This window comes from Orcinus orca, chromosome 8 (assembly GCF_937001465.1).
Source record: "Orcinus orca chromosome 8, mOrcOrc1.1, whole genome shotgun sequence".
Classification (NCBI taxonomy): Eukaryota; Metazoa; Chordata; class Mammalia; order Artiodactyla; family Delphinidae; genus Orcinus; species Orcinus orca.
Window position 1 is genome coordinate 79,479,505 of NC_064566.1, and position 19,517 is coordinate 79,499,021.

The 19,517-nt window shown below is 36.1% G+C and overlaps 1 protein-coding gene and 1 long non-coding RNA gene across 3 annotated transcripts in view; one reads left to right on the plus strand and one right to left on the minus strand.

The window, feature by feature from the left end:
• The window catches only part of LOC125965267 (uncharacterized), a 358,615-nt gene extending 342,541 nt beyond the window's left edge, over positions 1 to 16,074 (minus strand). The window contains exon 1 of the long non-coding RNA XR_007478963.1: positions 15,456 to 16,074. This is a non-coding gene — a long non-coding RNA (uncharacterized LOC125965267). The remainder of the gene's footprint in view (positions 1 to 15,455) is intronic.
• Positions 1 to 19,517, plus strand: part of DYNC2H1 (dynein cytoplasmic 2 heavy chain 1) — a 372,035-nt gene that overhangs the window by 12,696 nt on the left and 339,822 nt on the right. For both annotated transcript variants that reach the window (XM_004282190.3, XM_049714064.1), the window contains exons 4-12: positions 81 to 199; positions 1,197 to 1,341; positions 2,098 to 2,330; positions 4,666 to 4,800; positions 4,906 to 5,019; positions 5,137 to 5,248; positions 5,583 to 5,707; positions 6,720 to 6,895; positions 9,220 to 9,415. In XM_004282190.3, the coding sequence (XP_004282238.2) occupies positions 81 to 199; positions 1,197 to 1,341; positions 2,098 to 2,330; positions 4,666 to 4,800; positions 4,906 to 5,019; positions 5,137 to 5,248; positions 5,583 to 5,707; positions 6,720 to 6,895; positions 9,220 to 9,415 (1,355 nt within the window). The remainder of the gene's footprint in view (positions 1 to 80; positions 200 to 1,196; positions 1,342 to 2,097; positions 2,331 to 4,665; positions 4,801 to 4,905; positions 5,020 to 5,136; positions 5,249 to 5,582; positions 5,708 to 6,719; positions 6,896 to 9,219; positions 9,416 to 19,517) is intronic.

Here is a 19,517-nt window from a genome sequence, read left to right on the forward strand (position 1 = left end):
TGTTTCAATATTTCTTTACATTTCAAAATGATCAGCATGATAACAGTTGATATTTCTAATTTTTCCTTCTCACTTTTCAGGTATTCTTACACCAAGTGATGAGTTCCAGTTTTGGATAGAACAAGCTCATCGTGGAAGTAAACAGATTAGTAAAGAAAGAGCCAGTTATTTTAAAGAATTATTTGAAACAGTTGCAAGAGTACGTGATTCATACATAGTTATATATCAGGTTTTGATAGAAGTACCTTAGCATTCAATTTTTATTAGATTTATCTCTGTTTTAAAATCATTACTTGATGGTTCTGGACAAAATATATTCTTCAGATGTAGCAGGGTTTACTTAAGATATGTATTTAAACTGAGTGCAACTTAGAAGTCCAAACTTTTAAAAAAGTTAAATTCTAATCTCTAGAAAATATTTTTCTCAAAAACATAATTACTTTCCTGCAGGTAGATAGGAAAAAAACAGAAACCTACTACTAACAGAGGTTTATCCTGTGGAGGTAATATGTCCTTTGGAAAAATTGTTTACTTTATTCAAATTAGCATTTTGGAGGAATCTGAAATATAAAAAGTCTTAGTTTGATACTTATTAGATTGATTATTCCTTGGTGTATCTATGGAGAGTTTAAATAAGTGACCATTTTGAGTGTTTTTTACAAAATCTATTCTTTTCAAAATAAATATTTAGTAATTTTTTATTCATTCCCAATATTATTTCTATTTCATTAATATCATTTGAATGAAGTGTTTGAAATGGTTTAAAACTTTTTTCCTAGCAGTGATATACCATGTACTATGTTTGTATTATTGGTAACATTGTGCAACCCAGGAAATGAATCAATAAAGATATGTGAGGTGAAATGGGTAGTGTACATATGGTGTTAAGGCCATTTCTATTAGGTAAATAAAAGAAATGTCCCAAATTTAAAAGAAATTAGGCCAAGGGTAAAAATAAATTTATAGAGTTTATGTAATTCTTATTTTTCCTTCTGGCTTTCATGAAATTTATGTTTGTGAAGGAACTTACAGGGTATTTGCTTAAAGAAGTAATATATCATATGATAGAAGAAGAGGAGAAAATAATATGGCAGATATTAGAGATGTAGCGTTTGAAAAAGTCTGAGAACATTTTGACTATATTGCCCAAGGTACAAATATGATTATGTTTAAAAATGAATGCATTTTGGTTTTAGGAGTTTTATAACTTGGATGGTCTGTCCTTACTGGAAGTGGTTGACTTGGTGGAGACAACTCGGGATGTTGTAGATGATGTGTGGAGACAGACAGAACATGATCATTATCCTGAGTCACGAATGTTACATCTCTTAGATATTATAGGTACTAGTAAAGAAATAAACTTTTGCAATTTTGGAAGCCTGACTTATTTTGTTTTCTGTTTTTTCCTAAAATGTTCCTGAATACAGTAATTGTTGCTTAAAGTAACTCTTAGAGCAAATCATATAGGATTATTTAAGTAGATATTTGTACATAGTTGGTTAATTTAAATCATAGTGTCAGATTCTTTGACTATAATATAACTAAATTAACATAGATTTTTCGTCCCTATCTATGTATTAATTTAGACTTTACTTTGTAATGAACTGGAAAGTTTAATATACATTGGGTTATCTGTTGACATTAAAAATACGTATACTTTTTGACCCAGAATATACCTTTCTCATTGTTATCCTAAGAAAATGTTAGACAAGTACATAAATGTGTATGTAAAAGGATATTTATTACAGCATTGTTTGTAAAATGAGACTAGGAACAAATAGCAATTGAGAATTGGTTATGTAATGCTATGTCCATACTGTGGGCTCTGCAGCCTTTAAAAAAAATGTGTATATATTTCTATACTTCAAAGAAATGTGTGATATATTGAAAGATGCAGAAATACAAATATGTGTGTGTATGTGTGTTTTTAAAAAATATTTGTTATTAACAGTGCCCGTCTAAAGATGTGGATGTGGTATTTCATAGATCCTTGGTTTGCTAATTTGTGTATTATTTTAATTTTGTAAAAAGCATATGTTTCATAATTATTTGGTAAAAAGATATGTTCATTAAAAAGTTTGTTTTACGTGTTATTAGGTGGCTCCTTTGGAAGATTTGTTCAGAAAAAGTTGGGAACTTTGAACCTATGGGAAGATCCTTATTATCTTGTGAAGGAAAATATGAAAGCTGGGATTTCAATTTGTGAACAGTGGGTTATTGCCTGTAGTCATCTAACAGGTCAGGTGTGGCAGCGCTATGTACCTCATCTGTGGAAAAATGAAAAATATTTTCCTGAAACACTTGACAAACTTGGCAAACGCCTTGAAGAGGTATATTTGATTATTTGGATCTTTGTTTTAAGTGTGAAGTAGGTCCTCACTTGTTTGAGAATGTGTTTTATAATTAATAAGACCTACACATCTGATAGAACTTGTTTAAACTTTTGGGAGAGAATAAGAGGTAAAGTTCATATGAGATGACTTATGAAGTTGTGTGGTACAGTACCAGGTGCCCAGTGGGTACTAAGTGCTGGTTTCCACTTCCTTTCTTTTTTCTTGGTTTGTGGCTATTCAGTTTGTAAGTTGTGAACTTTTATTTTGTTCTTCTTTGTTGTAAAAAGACAGTCAACCCACTTGTCTAGGTATGGAAGCTCTCAGACTTTCTCTTGGCTATTGTAATTTTTACAAGCGGAGACAGCTTTTCAGGGAGTACTCAGTGGAAATATTTGAAACAGCTGTTTAATTTATATAAGTTATGAGTTTCAGTATAGAACTTAGATGTTTAGCTTGAAGGGGCAGGCAAAATGAGAATATGTGAAGATTGCAGAGTGACTTTTTCCCTTTGGGCTTAAGGGAACCATTTTTCTTGGGGATTTTTTGTTGTTGTATTTTTTTTTTTTTTTTTTTTTTGGCCATGCTGTCCAGTTTGGGGTATCTTAGTTCCCAGACTAGGGACTGAACCTAGGCCCAGGCAGTGAGACCACTGGACCAACAGGGAATTCCTGTTGTTGTGTTTTTAAACCTTTTCATTATGAGAAATTTCAAACATACACAAAAGTAACATAGTATAGTGGATGTCAGTGTATCCATCACTCAGTTTCAGCAGCCACTGACAATGTTCAGTTCCTGTTCCATCTTTGTCTCCCCTGCTTTCCGTTTTTTTGCTGGAGTATTTTTAAAGCCAATCCAAGAAATCTTATACTTTTACCCTTAAAACACAATCATAATACCAATATCACCCCCAACAAAATGACAATAATTTCTTAATATCATTATGTATCTAATCAATATTCAAGTTTCCTGATTGTCTCAGAAATTTTTTTAGTTACTAAATGTTGGTTTACTTGAACCAGGTTGCTTCACAGGCAGTACTATATAGTTCTTATACATTAGAGGAGGCAGGTAATGTCTGGTTTTCCCACTTTCATGAGTTAAGTTTGATCTGTGGGTTCATGTATGATTAGCCTGATCCATCTGTTATAACGTTCTTCATCAGCTTTTTCTGAATGATTTATCATGAGGAGTTGGAAAATGATGATTTTCTAATTCTGTTGTTCTTTCTGCATTTATTAAGTGATGTTGGAAGAACTTGTCTTCATCAGTTTTTTAGCGACCCTGAAACATAGTTTGTATAGGAATGGTAGTATAGACAATTAGTTTTTATTTATCATTTTAGTACAATGAACAATAAGTTAGTATCAGTAAGTTCCATAGGCAATCAATGAAATGCTTTTTTAATAGTATCATTATGAACCTATGATTTTTTATATTTTATGAGTTTCAACCCAATGTAGTTTTTATCATAGTTATTATTACTATATTCAAATTGTCCCATCGTTGGACAGTGAGTACCCCTTTACACTGGCTCTGTGTCATTTTTGACATGCATCCAGTATTTCTTTGATAACTTCCTTACATTCTGGCCCCTCAAAATGTACTGGCCCATCTACATTTTCTGTTTCATACCTGGAATTAGTCATTTCTCCAAAGGTCCTTGTCCTTATCAGTGGAAAATGGTATTTAGCAACAACAATCTGGTTGAGGAAGTGGTAAATGTTATTTAATTATCAATGCTTTTAGGCTGTCTCAGTAGACAGCATTGTTAAATTGGTACTTTTGTTTTTATCAAGAGAAAAATAAATCATAAGTTTGTTCTGATATTTTCAACTCAAATGGAAGATTATAGCATTTTTACTTAGCCTTTTTGATTACCTTTTGATGGTTGGTAGAAATTTTAAATACAAAATGAAATAAATTGTTTTCCAGCTGTTAATAGATTATACATAATGGAGTTGTTAACATTGTTTCATTATTAGAAGTGCAATTTAAGGCAGAATAATGGAAATCAGAAATTTTTACTATAGTAAGGAGAAACTCTAAAACTTTACCTAAATGAGCTTTAAACATAGTTTAAAAATACTTAGATTTTATATATGTTAACTAGATTTGAGCACACTGATTGATAATAGTGTGATGATACAGTATGTCTTTGAGTATCACTTTGATTATTGATGAGTAGTAATTACCAAGATTACAGTTCAGATTTGTTGTTCATTTCAGAGAATCTAGGTTAAAGAAATTCTTGCCCAATATCTTTAGATTTTAGACTATTTGTGCTGATGTATTGATTTAAATAAATTTGTTGTTTTAATATTTTATGTTTTAGGTCTTGGCTCTTAGAACAATTCGTGAGAAACTTCTCTATTTTTCACCTGCCAGTGATGAGAAAATCATATGCTTGGCTCGAGTATTTGAACCTTTTACTGGCCTGAATCCTGTGCAATATAATCCATATACTGAGGTTGAATATATATGTGTTTGTCTATATAATTTCCTGTTTGTGTTGTTCTTTTTAAAGGCCGATTTTAAAAATATTAAAGTCTAACAATGTTGTTAATTTGTTTAGCCTTTATGGAAAGCTGCAGTGTCTCAATATGAAAAAATTATTGCGCCTGTGGAACAAAAAATAGCAGGAAAATTAAAAAATTATATTTCAGAAATTCAGGATAGTCCACAGCAGGTAAAATATTGAAATATTTAACTTCTAATATTTCCCTTAAGCTATTTGAGGAGATACTCATGTTTTTACCTAGTCGATTCACTTGGGATGAACATATACTTATTTGTTTCATATTAGCTTCTTCAAGCATTTCTGAAATATAAAGAGTTGGTGAAGCGTCCAACCATAAGCAAAGAATTGATGCTAGAAAGAGAAACTTTATTGGCGAGACTTATGGACTCAGTTAAAGGTAAAAGTGTATCAGAGATTATAGTGTTTGCTTGAAAAAATATTTTTGTAGATTGCTTTTTCCTTTGTTTTATACCACTTAGGTTTAAGATATTATATTTTATGACATCTGTATGTTGAAGGTTAATTTACTATTTCTGTAATAAATGACAGGTTTCTTGAATTCTGGTTATTTTCTTTCTCTCACTTGATGTGTGGTGAGGTCCCTAAGGGTAAAGGACCAACTGTTACTATTTTTCTATTCACAATATTTGACATAGTGTTTGGTACATGGAAGGCATTTAGGAAATCTTTGCTGAATGTGTGTAATCATTTATTTGATTTAAATTTTATAGACTTTCGATTAGATTTTGAAAACCGATGCCGTGGAATTCCTGGTGATGCATCTGGACCACTTTCTGGCAAAAACCTTTCAGAAGTTGTCAATAATATAGTTTGGGTTCGTCAGTTGGAAATGAAGGTATTAGTTTTAATAAATGTTGAAGAATACTAATTGTAAAATGTGCTAAATTAATGTAGAAGACACTCTAGAACTGTAGTGAAAACATTAAGAAGACATTCTCTGTTTTCCTTGCATTTTCATCTAATTTTCATGTGAAAATGTAGAACTCTGAAAAAGTGAAAAATATATAAATTTCAAAGGATTTTTTAATTCTTTGAAGTGTATCTGTAGAATTTTGGTATGTACAAAGTCTATCTGCAAGTATGTTTATGTAAATACATCATCCTACGTTGAAAGGAAGTTAACAGAATGGTGAAAGGTAATTATGGTATTGCCTAAGGTTGTGGCAGCAATTTATAGAATTAAAGGACTATTATTTTAATATTATCAAAGTTGATCTAAGAATCTTATGTGCTTACTAATTAGTATGTGGTACACTATCTTGCATTCGACTCATGTAATAAATATTAATTGATTTTAATGTATGATTAAGAGCAAGCAAATATAGAGTGTTATAAAGGCTAGCATGTTTGAGAGTTCTATTTATTCAAGTTTATATTTTGATTTTTTTCTGTAATATTCTGCCTAACTTTGTTAGTCAGCTTTCCAAGTTGTGACAATCTTCTTCGTATACTTGTGGAGGAAAGGCATTTCTCTTTAATTGGCATCCAAATTGGCCTAATTATTGTTTGAGCTGTTAACCACAGCATTTAATAAAGGGCTCAAATTATTGCATAACATATTTAGGAGTATTGCTGAATTCTTGGAGTTTCACCTGAATTTCCCTTATTGTACCCTTCAGATTATGCCTTGTATGTGTTATCTTCTATGTTTTGCTATTCTGAGGTTGTATAATTCAGAAGTAAAGCAGGGGTTGATATTCTTAAATTCACTGGCAAATCTTCTATTTTACTGTTTACAGATGAATGGGAAAATAATTTCTGAATCACAGAACAGAGAAGAGAGCTGATTTTATGCTAATTTTGTTAGAATTTAAATAATAAATATTCTTGTAATTTGGCTTTTTAAGGCAGATGATACTATCAAGATTGCAGAGGCTCTTTTATCTGACTTGTCAGGATTTCGATCTTTCCATCGAAGTGCTGAAGATCTCTTAGACCAGTTTAAACTATATGAACAAGAACAATTTGATGATTGGTCCAGGGATATTCAATCTGGCTTGTCTGATTCCAAATCCGGTTTGTGGTAAGTATAAGTATACTAAACAGTGAAATCTACACAAGAATCTTTTTTCTTGTGTTATTAATCCAAATGACAAGGTGTAATTAATCATCTCTACTCCTCTCTCCTTTCTCCAAACTTGCTGATGCTTTTAGAATTTTTTTTTTTGTTTAGGTTTTTTTTTTTTTTTTTTTGAGGTACGCGGGCCTTTCACCGTTGTGGCCTCTCCCACTGCGGAGCACAGGCCCCGGACGCGCAGGCTCAGCGGCCATGGCCCATGGGCCCAGCTGCCCCACGGCATGTGGGATCCTCCCGGACCGGGGCACGAACCCACGTCCCCTGCATCGGCAGGTGGACTCTCAACCACTGCGCCACCTGGGAAGCCCTTGTTTAGGTTTTTGTTTTTGCGGTATGCAGGCCTCTCACTGTTGTGGCTTCTGCATTGGCAGGTGGACTCTCAACCACTGTGCCACCAGGGAAGCCAGTTTAGGTTTTGATGATCAACTTTTAAGTCATTAAGGTTGGAAACTTTGACTGCCTTCCTTTGGCTTCTCATATCTATTCCCCAGAACTGCAGATTCTTATTTTGGAATTAGGCTTTCATGCTCCCATGTTTTTTTGTTACTGGTATACATATGTTTTCCTACCTTTTTACATTAATATTATATACCCCCCGTACATATTGTAAACTAAAATTTTGTTATTTTTAAGCTCCTTGAGATGAAGAATATTTCTTCATGTTGTCCAACATAATAAGGATTTGATAAATATTTATTAAGCTATATTGAATGTAATTTAATAGGTTAACCTAATTATTCCAATGGGTATTTAAAATGAATGGCCTAGAAAAACCATTGTTTATTTGTTCAGGTCAACTTTCCCCATTATATTATTGTCTGTAGTTTTAGAAACTTGCCATGTTTTAGTTTTTAGAAACTTCTTACTTTTTAAAAGTAACTTTGGCCATAATATGAAATTCTGTTTGTTTTCCCTATACTGCTGCAATGAATAATTAGGCCAAAAGTGGTAGCTTCCTAAACTGAATGAATAATTTTTTTTCTTTTATCTTGCATTTTGGTTTTGGAAGAAGAATGAAAGAACCAAAGGTGATAAGGCATAATGATTATAACTTTATGTCATTTAACTCTTTCCCTTTCTACCCTGAACCTAAAATACTAGAGATGATCCACCGCCCCCCCGCCCCCCCCCGCAAAAAAATAAAGAGTTCTATAGTCAATTAATTTTGGAGAATTGGCACGTTTATCACTACGGCTCTGGTGGAGATCCACTGTGTAAGACAGAGTACCGAAAGGACTGAGATCTGCAGTCAAAAAAGCTGTTTAACTTTATTCAACCTATTTTTTTCTCATTTGGTGATGAAACTTCTGACTCTCACTTTTTTTGGGGTAAAACCCATCATTGTTGCATAGAATCAAGAGTGTTTTGGAATACATTTCAGGATATGCTGGTATGTAGAAACTAATTGTGAATATTGGTTTCAAATAAAGGCAAAAAGTGTCACTGTTACAATTTTCTGATAGGCTTTATGTTCTTATAGGACAGTTTGGGCTAAATTATTATTTTAAGACATTTTAAAGTATCTGCTTTTTATTATGCTTTGTTTTATGCATTATTAAGTAGGCTGAATAGATTTGTTCTTTGCTTTTCAGTAACTTACTTTCTAAAACCTGCAAGTTCTCCTAATTGTGAAAGTGATTTGAAAGAAAGCATTATATAATATACATGATCTTGAAAGAAGGGTCATGAAAACATAATGCTTTTAATTTCCCACAGCATTTTCACAGTCCATGGAGACTTGAGTGCCCCAATGTAAAATTTGCTATTGTGGCTTTTAGAAGAAACACAAAGAAAAGACAGTCTTTACATAGTGAAAGGAAGAGTAGACGAATGAAACATTTGAATATCTCTACTCCTAGTATTTTGATGTTATTTATTATTGATCCTTTAATGGGAGTATTAAAGAACCAAGTAGGCTGACTAAAAATCTAAGATACCTTTTAGAAAATGAATAAAAGCCTTTTCTCTTTATGATGGATTTGATGTCTATTTTGAGTCTTAGCTGAAGGTTAAGAGATTGATTTTTCTGACTTCAAAAGCTGCTTGGTTGAAATATCGATATGATGGTATATTTTGGATATTGTAGTTTGCTATCAAGGTCTGAATTGTGAAATACTGTGTGAAAAAAATATAACTTGAAAACTATAATTAAAATCTTATTTTTACTTTCAGTTAATAGTTTTTACAACTTCTCTGTAAGTATAAAATTATGTTTTTCGTCAAAAGAGTGAGAACATGAAATTTAAAAAGTTATTTATTTTGTATTGTAGTATTGAGGCTAATAGTCACATTATGGAGTTGGATCCTAATGATGGATCATTAAAAGTGCATTATTCAGATCGGTTGGTGATTCTTCAGAGAGAAGTTCGTCAGCTTTCTGCACTTGGCTTTGTTATTCCTGCAAAAATACAGCAGGTTGCAAACATTGCACAGAAATTCTGCAAGCAAGCAATTATTCTGAAACAAGTAAGAAATGATATTTTTGAAAACATGGCTATTCTGAGTTCATTACATTAGAGTATTTTAAGGGCTTTGCTTTCTGCTTTTGATTTTGTTAGGCTACTAGAATAGCACAATTAAGTCTTGTGAAGTTACGGTTTGCTAAATGACTGCATTACAAAATTTACTTTGTAATCCCCTATATGGGACTTTTATTGATTTGAGGGATTACTGTTACTGCTTTTCATTCTAAAGTCATTTAGAAAAATAGAATATTATTTTCTCTTTTATTCTTCTTTTATGTTACTAGATCTTAAAGGGCTTTCTAATTAAGGGCCTCTGTCTGCCTTCTAGGGGCATATTCTTAGAAAATTACTGAGCTGATGGACTGGTCTTTGTTTGTGTTCATTTCCTTGGTCTACCTGAAGCACACTGCCATCAAATCATTTACCTGTTTAAAACCATTTTTCTTTTTTTACATCTTTATTAGAGTATAATTGCTTTACAATGGTGTGTTAGTTTCTGCTTTACAACAAAGTGAATCAGTTATACATATGCTCCCATATCTCTTCCCTCTTGCGTCTCCCTCCCTCCCACCCTCCCTATCCCACCCCTCTAGGTGGTCACAAAGCACAGAGATGATCTGCCTGTGCTATGCAGCTGCTTCCCACTACCTACCTATTTTACGTTTGGTAGTGTATATATGTCCATGCCACTCTCTCATTTTGTCACAGCTTACCCTTCCCCCTCCCCATATCCTCAAGTCCATTCTCTAGTAGGTCTGTGTCTTTATTCCTGTCTTACCCCTAGATTCTTCATGACATTTTCTTTTTTCTAAAATTACATATATATGTGTTAGCATACGGTATTTGTCTTTCTCTTTCTGACTTACTTCGCTCTGTATGACAGACTTTAGGTCCATCCACCTCTTCACAAATAGCTCAATTTCGTTTCTTTTTATGGCTGAGTAATATTCCATTGTATATATGTGCCACATCTTCTTTATCCATTCATCCGATGATGGACACTTAAGTTGTTTCCACCTCCAGGCTATTGTAAATAGAGCTACAATGAACATTTTGGTACATGACTCTTTTTGAATTATGGTTTTCTCAGGGTATATGCCCAGTAGTGGGATTGCTGGGTCATATGGTAGTTCTATTTGTAGTTTTTTAAGGAACCTCCATACTGTTCTCCATAGTGGCTGTACCAATACACATTCCCACCAGCAGTGCAAGAGTGTTCCCTTTTCTCCACATCCTCTCCAGCATTTATTCTTTCTAGATTTTTTGATGATGGCCATTCTGACTGGTGTGAGATGATATCTCATTGTAGTTTTGATTTGCATTTCTCTAATGATTAATGATGTTGAGCATTCTTTCATGTTTGTTGGCAGTCTGTATATCTTCTTTGGAGAAATGTCTATTTAGGTCTTCAGCCCATTTTTGAATTGGGTTGTTTGTTTTTTTGTTATTGAGCTGCATGAGCTGCTTGTAAATTTTGGAGATTAATCCTTTGTCAGTTGCTTCATTTGCAAATATTTTCTCCATTCTGAGGGTTGTCTTTTGGTCTTGTTTATGGTTTCCTTTGCTGTGCAAAAGCTTTGAAGTTTCATTCGGTACCATTTGTTTATTTTTGTTTTTATTTCCATTTCTCTAGGAGATGGGTCAAAAAGGATATTGCTGTGATTTATGTCATAGAGTGTTCTGCCTATGTTTTCCTCTAAGAGTTTGATAGTTTCTGGCCTTACATTTAGGTCTTTAATCCATTTTGAGCTTATTTTTGTGTATGGTGTTAGGGAGTGATCTAATCTCAAACTTTTACATGTACCTGTCCACTTTTCCCAGCACCACTTATTCAAGAGGCTGTCCTTTCTCCACTGTACATTCCTGCCTCCTTTATCAAAGATAAGGTGACCATATGTGCGTGGGTTTATCTCTGTGCTTTCAATCCTGTTCCATTGATCTATCTTTCTGTTTCTGTGCCAGTACATACTGTCTTGATTACTGTAGCTTTGTAGTATAGTCTGAAGTCAGGGAGCCTGATTCCTCCAGCCCCGTGTTTCGTTCTCAAGATTGCTTTGGCTATTCGGGGTCTTTTGTGTTTCCATACAAATTGTGAAATTTTTTGTTCTAGTTCTGTGAAAAATACCATTGGTAATTTGATAGGGATTGCATTGAATCTGTAGATTGCTTTGGGTAGTAGAGTCATTTTCACAATGTTGATTCTTCTAATCCAAGAACATGGTATATCTCTCCATCTATTTGTATCATCTTTAATTTCTTTCATCAGTGTTTTATAATTTTCTGCATACAGGTCTTTTGTCTCCGTAGGTAGGTTTATTCCTAGATATTTTATTCTTTTTGTTGCAATGGTAAATGGGAGTGTTTTCTTGATTTCACTTTCAGATTTTTCATCATTAGTGTATAGGAATGCCAGAGATTTCTGTGCATTAATTTTGTATCCTGCTACTTTACCAAATTCATTGATTAGCTCTAGTACTTTTCTGGTAGCATCTTTAGGATCCTCTATGTATAGTATCATGTCATCTGCAAACAGTGACAACTTTACTTCTTATTTTCCGGTTTGGATTCATTTCCTTTTTTTCACTGATTGCTGTGGCTAAAACTTTCAAAACTATGTTCAATAAGAGTGGTGAGAGTGGGCAACCTTGTCTTGTTCCTGATCTTAGTGGAAATGCTTTCAGTTTTTCACCATTGACGATGATGTTGGCTGTGGGCTTGTCATATATGGCCTTTATTATGTTGAGGAAAGTTCCTTCTATGCCTACTTTCTGCAGGGTTTTTATCATAAATGGGTGTTGAATTTTGTCAAAAGCTTTCTCTGCATCTGTTGAGATGAACATATGGTTTTTCTCCTTCAATTTGTTAATATGGTGTATCACGTTGATTGATTTGAGAATATTGAAGAATCCTTACATTCCTGGAATAAACCCCACTTGGTCATGGTGTATGATCCTTTTAATGGGCTGTTGGATTCTGTTTGCTAGTATTTTGTTGAGGATTTTTGCATCTATGTTCATCAGTGATATTGACCTGTAATTTTCTCTCTTTGTAACATCCTTGTCTGGTTTTTGTATCAGGGTGATGGTGGCCTCATAGAATGAGTTTGGGAGTGTTCCTCTCTCTGCTATATTTTGGAAGAGTTTGAGACGGATAGGTGTTAGCTCTTCTCTAAATGTTTGATAGAATTCGCCTGTGAAGCCGTCTGGTCCTAGGCTTTTGTTTGTTGGAAGATTTTTAATCACAGTTTCAATTTCAGTGCTTGTGATTGGTCTGTTCATATTTTCTATTTCTTCCTGAGTCACTCTTGGCAGGTTGTGCAGTTCTAAGAATTTGTCCATTTCTTCCAGGTTGTCCACTCTATTGGCGTAGAGTTGCTTGTAGTAATCTCTCATGATGTTTTGTATTTCTGCAGTGTCAGTTGAAACTTCTCCTTTTTCATTTCTAATTCTATTGATTTGAGTCTTCTCCCTTTTTTTCTTGATGAGTCTGGCTAATGGTTTATCTGTTTTGTTTATCTTCTCAAAGAACCAACTTTTAGTTTTATTGATCTTTGCTATTGTTTCCTTCATTTCTTTTTCATTTATTTCTGATCTGATCTTTATGATTTCTTTCCTTCTGCTAACTTTGGGTTTTTTTTTGTTCTTCTTTCTCTAATTGCTTTAGGTGCAAGGTTAGGTTATTTATTTGAGATGTTTCCTGTTTCTTAAGGTAGGGTTGTATTGCTGTAAACTTCCCTTTTAGAACTGCTTTTGCTGTATCCCATAGGTTTTGGGTCGTCATGTCTCCATTGTCATTTGTTTCTAGGTATCTTTTTATTTCCTCTTTGATTTCTTCAGTGATCACTTCGTTATTAAGTAGTGTATTGTTTAGCCTCCATGTGTTTGTATTTTTTACAGATCTTTTCCTGTAATTAATATCTGGTCTCATAGCGTTGTGGTCGGAAACAATACTTGATACAATTTCAATTTTCTTAAATTTACCAAGGCTTGATTTGTGTCCCAAGATATGGTCTATCCTGGAGAATGTTCCATGAGCACTTGAGAAAAATGTGTATTCTGTTGTTTTTGGATGGAATGTCCTATAAATATCAATTAAGTCCATCTTGTTTAATGTATCATTTAAAGCTTGTGTTTCCTTATTTATTTTCATTTTGGATGATCTGTCCATTGGTGAAAGTGGGGTGTTAAAGTCCCCTACTATGAATGTGTTACTGTCGATTTCCCCTTTTATGGCTGTTAGTATTTGCCTTATGTATTGAGGTGCTCCTATGTTGGGTGCATAAATATTTACAATTGTTATATCTTCTTCTTGGATCGATCCCTTGATCATTATGTAGTGTCCTTCTTTGTCTCTTCTAATGGTCTCTATTTTCAAGTCTATTTTGTTTGATATGAGAATTACTACTCCAGCTTTCTTTTGGTTTCCATTTGCATGGAATATGTTTTTCCATCCCCGCACTTTCAGTCTGTATGTGTCTCTAGGTCTGAAGTGGGTGTCTTGTAGACAGCATATATATGGGTCTTGTTTTTGTTTCCCTTCAGCCAATCTTTTGGTGGGAGCATTTAGTCCATTTACATTTAAAGTAATTATCGATATGTATGTTCCTATTCCCATTTTCTTAATTGTTTTGGGTTCGTTATTGTAGGTCTTTTCCTTCTCTTGTGTTTCTTGCCTAGAGAAGTTCCTTTAGCATTTGTTGTAAAGCTGGTTTGGTGGTGTGGAACTCTCTCAGCTTTTGCTTGTCTGTAAGGTTTTAATTTTTCCATCAAATCTGAATGAGATCCTTGCTGGGTAGAGTAATCTTGGTTGCAGGTTTTTCTCCTTCATCACTTTAAATATGTCCTGCCAGTCCCTTCTGGCTTGCAGAGTTTCTGCTGAAAAATCAGCTGTTAACCTTATGGGGATTCCCTTGTGTGTTATTTGTTGTTTTTCCCTTGCTGCTTTTAATATGTTTTATTTGTATTTAATTTTTGACAGTTTGATTAATATGTGTCTTGGTGTGTTTCTCCTTGGATTTACCCTGTATGGGACTCTCTGTGCTTCCTGGACTTGATTAACTGTTTCCTATCCCATATTAGGGAAGTTTTCAACTATAATCTCTTCAAATATTTTCTCAGTCCCTTTCTTTTTCTCTTCTTCTTCTGGAACCCCTGTAATTCGAATGTTGGTGCGTTTAATGTTGTCCCAGAAGTCTCTGAGACTGTCCTTAGTTCTTTTCATTCTTTTTTCTTTATTCTGCTCTGCAGTAGTTATTTCCACTATTTTATCTTCCAGGTCACTTATCCGTTCTTCTGCATCAGTTATTCTGCTATTGATCCCATCTAGAGTATTTTTAATTTCATTTATTGTGTTGTTCATCGTTGCTTGTTTCATCTTTAGTTCTTCTAGGTCCTTGTTAAATGTTTCTTGCATTTTGTCTATTCTATTTCCAGGATTTTGGATCATCTTTACTATCATTATTCTGAACTACTTTTTCAGGTAGACTGCCAATTTCCTCCTCATTTGTTAGGTCTGGTGGGTTTTTATCTTGCTCCTTCATCTGCTGTGTGTTTTTCTGTCTTCTCATTTTGCTTATCTTACTGTGTTTGGGGTCTCCTTTTTGCAGCCTGCAGGTTTGTGGTTCCCGTTGTTTTTGGTGTCTGTCCCCAGTGGCTAAAGTTGGTTCACACTGGGTTGTGTAGTCTTCCTGGTGGAAGGGACTAGTGCCTGTGTTCTGGTGGATGAGGCTGGATCTTGTCTTTCTGGTGGGAAAGTCCACGTCTGTTGGTGTGTTTTGGGGTGTCTGTCTACTTATGATTTTAGGCAGCCTCTCTGCTAATGGGTGTGGTTGTGTTCCTGTCTTGCTAGTTGTTTGGCATAGGGTGTCCAGCACTGTAGCTTGCTGGTCGTTGAGTGAAGCTGGGTGCTGGTGTTGAGATGGAGATCTCTGGGAGATTTTCGCTGTTTCATATTATGTGGAGCTGGGAGGTCTCTTGTGGACCAGTGTCCTGAAGTTGGCTTTCCCACCTCAGAGGAACAGCACTGACTCCTGGCTGTAGCACCAAGAGCCTTTCATCCACACGGCTCAGAATAAAAGGGAGAAAAAGTAGAAAGAAAGAAAGAAAGAACGAAAGAAAGGAAAGAAAGAAAGGAGGGAGGGAGGGAGGAAGGAAGGCGGGAGGGAAGGAACGAAAGAAATAAAGAAGATAAAATAAAGTAAGGTAAAATAAAATAAAGTTATTAAAATAAAAAATAATTATTAAGAAAAAAAAATTTTTTAAAGAAAAAAAAAAACGGACGGATAGGACCCTAGGACAAATGGTTGAATCAAAGCTATACAGACAAAATCTCACACAGAAGCATACACGTACACACTCACAAAAAGAGGAAAAGGGGAAAAAATAAATCTTGCTCTCAAAGTCCACGTCCTTAATTTGGGATGATTCATTGTCTATTCATGTATTCCACAGATGCAGGGTACATCAAGTTGATTGTGTAGCTTTAATCCGCTGCTTCTGAGGCTGCTGGGAGAGATTTCCCTTTCTCTTCTTTGTTCTCACAGCTCCCGGAGCTCAGCTTTGGATTTGGCCCCGCCTCTGTGTGTAGGTCGCAGGAGGGCGTCTGTTCTTAGCTCAGACAGGACAGGGTTAAAGGAGCAGCTGCTTCGGGGACTCTGGCTCACTCAGGCCGGGGGTGGGGGTGGGAGGGAGCGGTAAGGAGTGCGGGGCAAGCCTGTGGCGGTAGAGGCTGGCGTAACGTTGCACCAGCCTGAGGTGCGCTGTGCGTTCTCCCAGGGAAGTTGTTCCTGGATCCCGGGACCCTGGCAGTGGCGGGCTGCACAGTCTCCCCGGAAGGGGGGTGTGGATAGTGACCTGTTCTCTGGGGTCCGCGCTTTTAGCTGCGGCTCGCGCCCGTCTCTGGAGCTCCTTTAAGTAGCGCTCTTAATCCCCTCTCCTCGCGCACTGGGAAACAAAGAGGGAAGAAAAAGTCTCTTGCCTCTTTGGCAGGTCCAGACTTTTCCCCGGACTCCCTTCTGGCTAGCCGTGGTGCACTAACCCCCTGCAGGCTGTGTTCATGCCAGCAACGCCAGTCCTCTCCCTGCCTCTGACCGAAGCCCGAGCCTCAGCTCCCAGCCCCGCCCGCCCCGGCGGGTGAGCAGACAAGCCTCTCGGGCTGGTGAGTGCCGGTCGGCACCGATCCTCTGTGCGGGAATCTCCCCGCTTTGCCTTCCGCACCCCTGTTGCTGTGCTCTCCTCCGTGGCCTCGAAGCTCACCCCTCCGCCTCCCGCAGTCTCCGCCCACGAAGGGGCTTCCTAGTGTGTGGAAACCTTTCCTCCTTCACAGCTCCCTCCCACTGGTGCAGGTCCCGTTCCTATCCTTTTGTCTCTGTGTATTCTTTTTTCTTTTGCCCTATCCAGGTACATGGGGACTTTCTTGCCTTTTGGGAGGTCTGAGGTCTTCTGCCAGCGTTCAGTAGGTGTTCTGTAGGAGTTGTTCCACGTGTAGATGTATTTCTGGTGCATATGCTGGATCTCTGGAGAGCCCAGGGCAGGCACAAGGCAGTCTGGTGGCTTGAACAGTATTGGAGTGAGTCAGAACCAACTATTATTCCCTCATTGTCTCTCTCCTTAGCATGTATACAACACTCTTCTTAATCATACCCTAGCTGACCTTACTGATTGTGGTCTTCACTCCCTATACCTTCCCTCTCATGCTGCACCCTGTGCTTTAGTAATATGAAACTTGGTTCCTCTCTGAACTTGTCATTATGCACTGATACCTCTTCCCTCTGATTGAAGAACTCCAAGTTATCCTTTAATTCCCAACTCACTTTAATTGTTTTGTCTTCTTTTAATTGATTGTTCCTTATTTTGTGTGCAGTGTGAAAATCACTCTTAGAACACTTTTATGTAGTATTGGAGTTTTATATTTTTTCTCTCATTTGATTAATAGATCTCAGAGGGCAGGAACAGTATCTTGTGAGTATTTGGTTTCTCATTCTTTCATCCAATAAAGATTCTTTGAGCACTTGTACTGCCAGGCACAGTGTAGTGAGGATATAAAAATGAATATATTACTGCCACTCTCTGGTACAGGGTTTCTCAGCCTTGGTACTTTTGGACCACTTCTTTTTTGTGGGGGATGTCCTGTGCATTGTAGGATGTTTAGCAGCATCCCTGGCCAGTAGCACGTACCTAGTCCTGACAATCAAAAATATCTCCAGACATTGCCAAATGTCCCCTTGGGTGCAAATCAGCCATGGTTGAGAACCACTGGTCTAGTGGGAGAAAGCAAACTAAACATTGAGTTCTCGTTAAATATCAGGGCTTCTGGTAGATACTGTATTTATGTTATTTCAATTACCCCCACCCCCATTTTTCACTGATCTAATTGGGGATCAGATTTGTAACATAGTTTTCCCAGTACTACACAGCTAGTAAGTTATGAAGTTAGGATTTAATACCAAGTCTCCCTGACTCCAAAGCCCATATTTATTCCATTACAATTCATATAGTGATGACAGATAGTCAACAAGTAGATACAGTGTTTAATGAATACTATATCGTAGATAGATGTTCAGAAAGTCCTGTGAAAGCATAGAGGTGGGAATTTTCAATTATTTTCCTGGGTAGGGTAGAGATAGTATCAGATAAATCTTTACAGAGGAATGATGTTTAATGTGAGTTTGAAAGAGCATACATATGTTTTCTCAAGAGCACAAGGTAGTGTGAGTGATCATTTCAGATAGAGGGACTATATATTCCAAAGCAGAGAGGCTTGCTGACTTCTCTATCCTAAGCATTTAGTCTAACAAAATAAAAGCTCAAAAGATGCTTGAATGATCATATAGTATTTGTATTTACCCCTGGAAGAGCAACTGGGAGAATGTATTGTGTATACCTTTACTTATGAGCACACATTTAGTTAGAGTGGGGGCTATGAAGTAGGATGTTGGATAGAAAACAGTATGGCCACATTGCTATAATTTTATGTATTATTTTGTTTCTAGTTTTCCTGATTGGGCTTTTTCTGGGACTACTGTTGTGGTACAGAACAAATAGAGTGGTTATTCCCCACGAAATAAAGTATATTTTTATGCATACTAGTGGAAATAAGTGACTTGCTATAAAATTAGTTAAGAAACATTTTTAAGCACCTGCTCTGTGCCAAGAATTTTTGACATGCTAGGGATATAAAAATGAAGACAGTCTTTTTAAAGTCCTTAATTAAACTCACTCCACGGTGTCCACTTGATCTTCTTCCCTGAACCTGTCCTTTTTCCCTGACAGAGTTGGCAGTGTCCTCTTTTGTCCACCATGGTACCTTGTAGGTATCTCTATTTTTTGATTCATTGATTAATTCAATGAATGACGTTTACTGAGTGACACTATTACGGGACGTAGATAGCAAATGCATGAATAATACAGTGTTAGGTAGTGATAAGCACATATTTGAAGAAAATGAAAACAGTAATAGGACTGTGACAAATACTGCTATTTTATACAGAATGGCCAGGGGAGGCCTTAATGAAAATGTAATATTTGAGAAGAGACATGGCATAAAATGAGCGAAAGAACCATGCAGGTATCTGGAGGAAGACTGTTGCAGGCAGAGGGAATGAATGACTTTCAGAGTTTCTTAGGGAAGACTCTAGAGTTAGGTAAACAGCAAGGAGGCCAATTTCACTGCAGTGCAATTAGGGAGGGGTTTGTGCGGGGCTAAAGGCCAGTTTATGTATAATGTGCCAAGGTAAGGATTTTAGAGTTGGATTTCATTCTTAAGTGTGTTGGGAAACCATTGGAAGGTTTCAGGTAAGAATTTTAGGATTTTACATTTTATTCTCAAATATTTTAGGGAGTCATTTGAAAGTTTTGAATAGGCTAAAAGTATGATACTATTTACGTTTAAGAAAGGACTATTCTGGATACTCTGAATGCTTTGAATAGACCATAGGGCCACAGTTGGAAACAGACCAGTTCTGATACCGTTGCACTGGTCTTGCCAGGAGTTGAGGGTGCTTGAATTGGGGTGGGATTGATGGAGGTGGGTGAAGTGGTTGAATTCAATATATGTTTTGAAGGCACAGTCAATAGACTTCTACTCGTGTGGAATGTGAGAGAAGC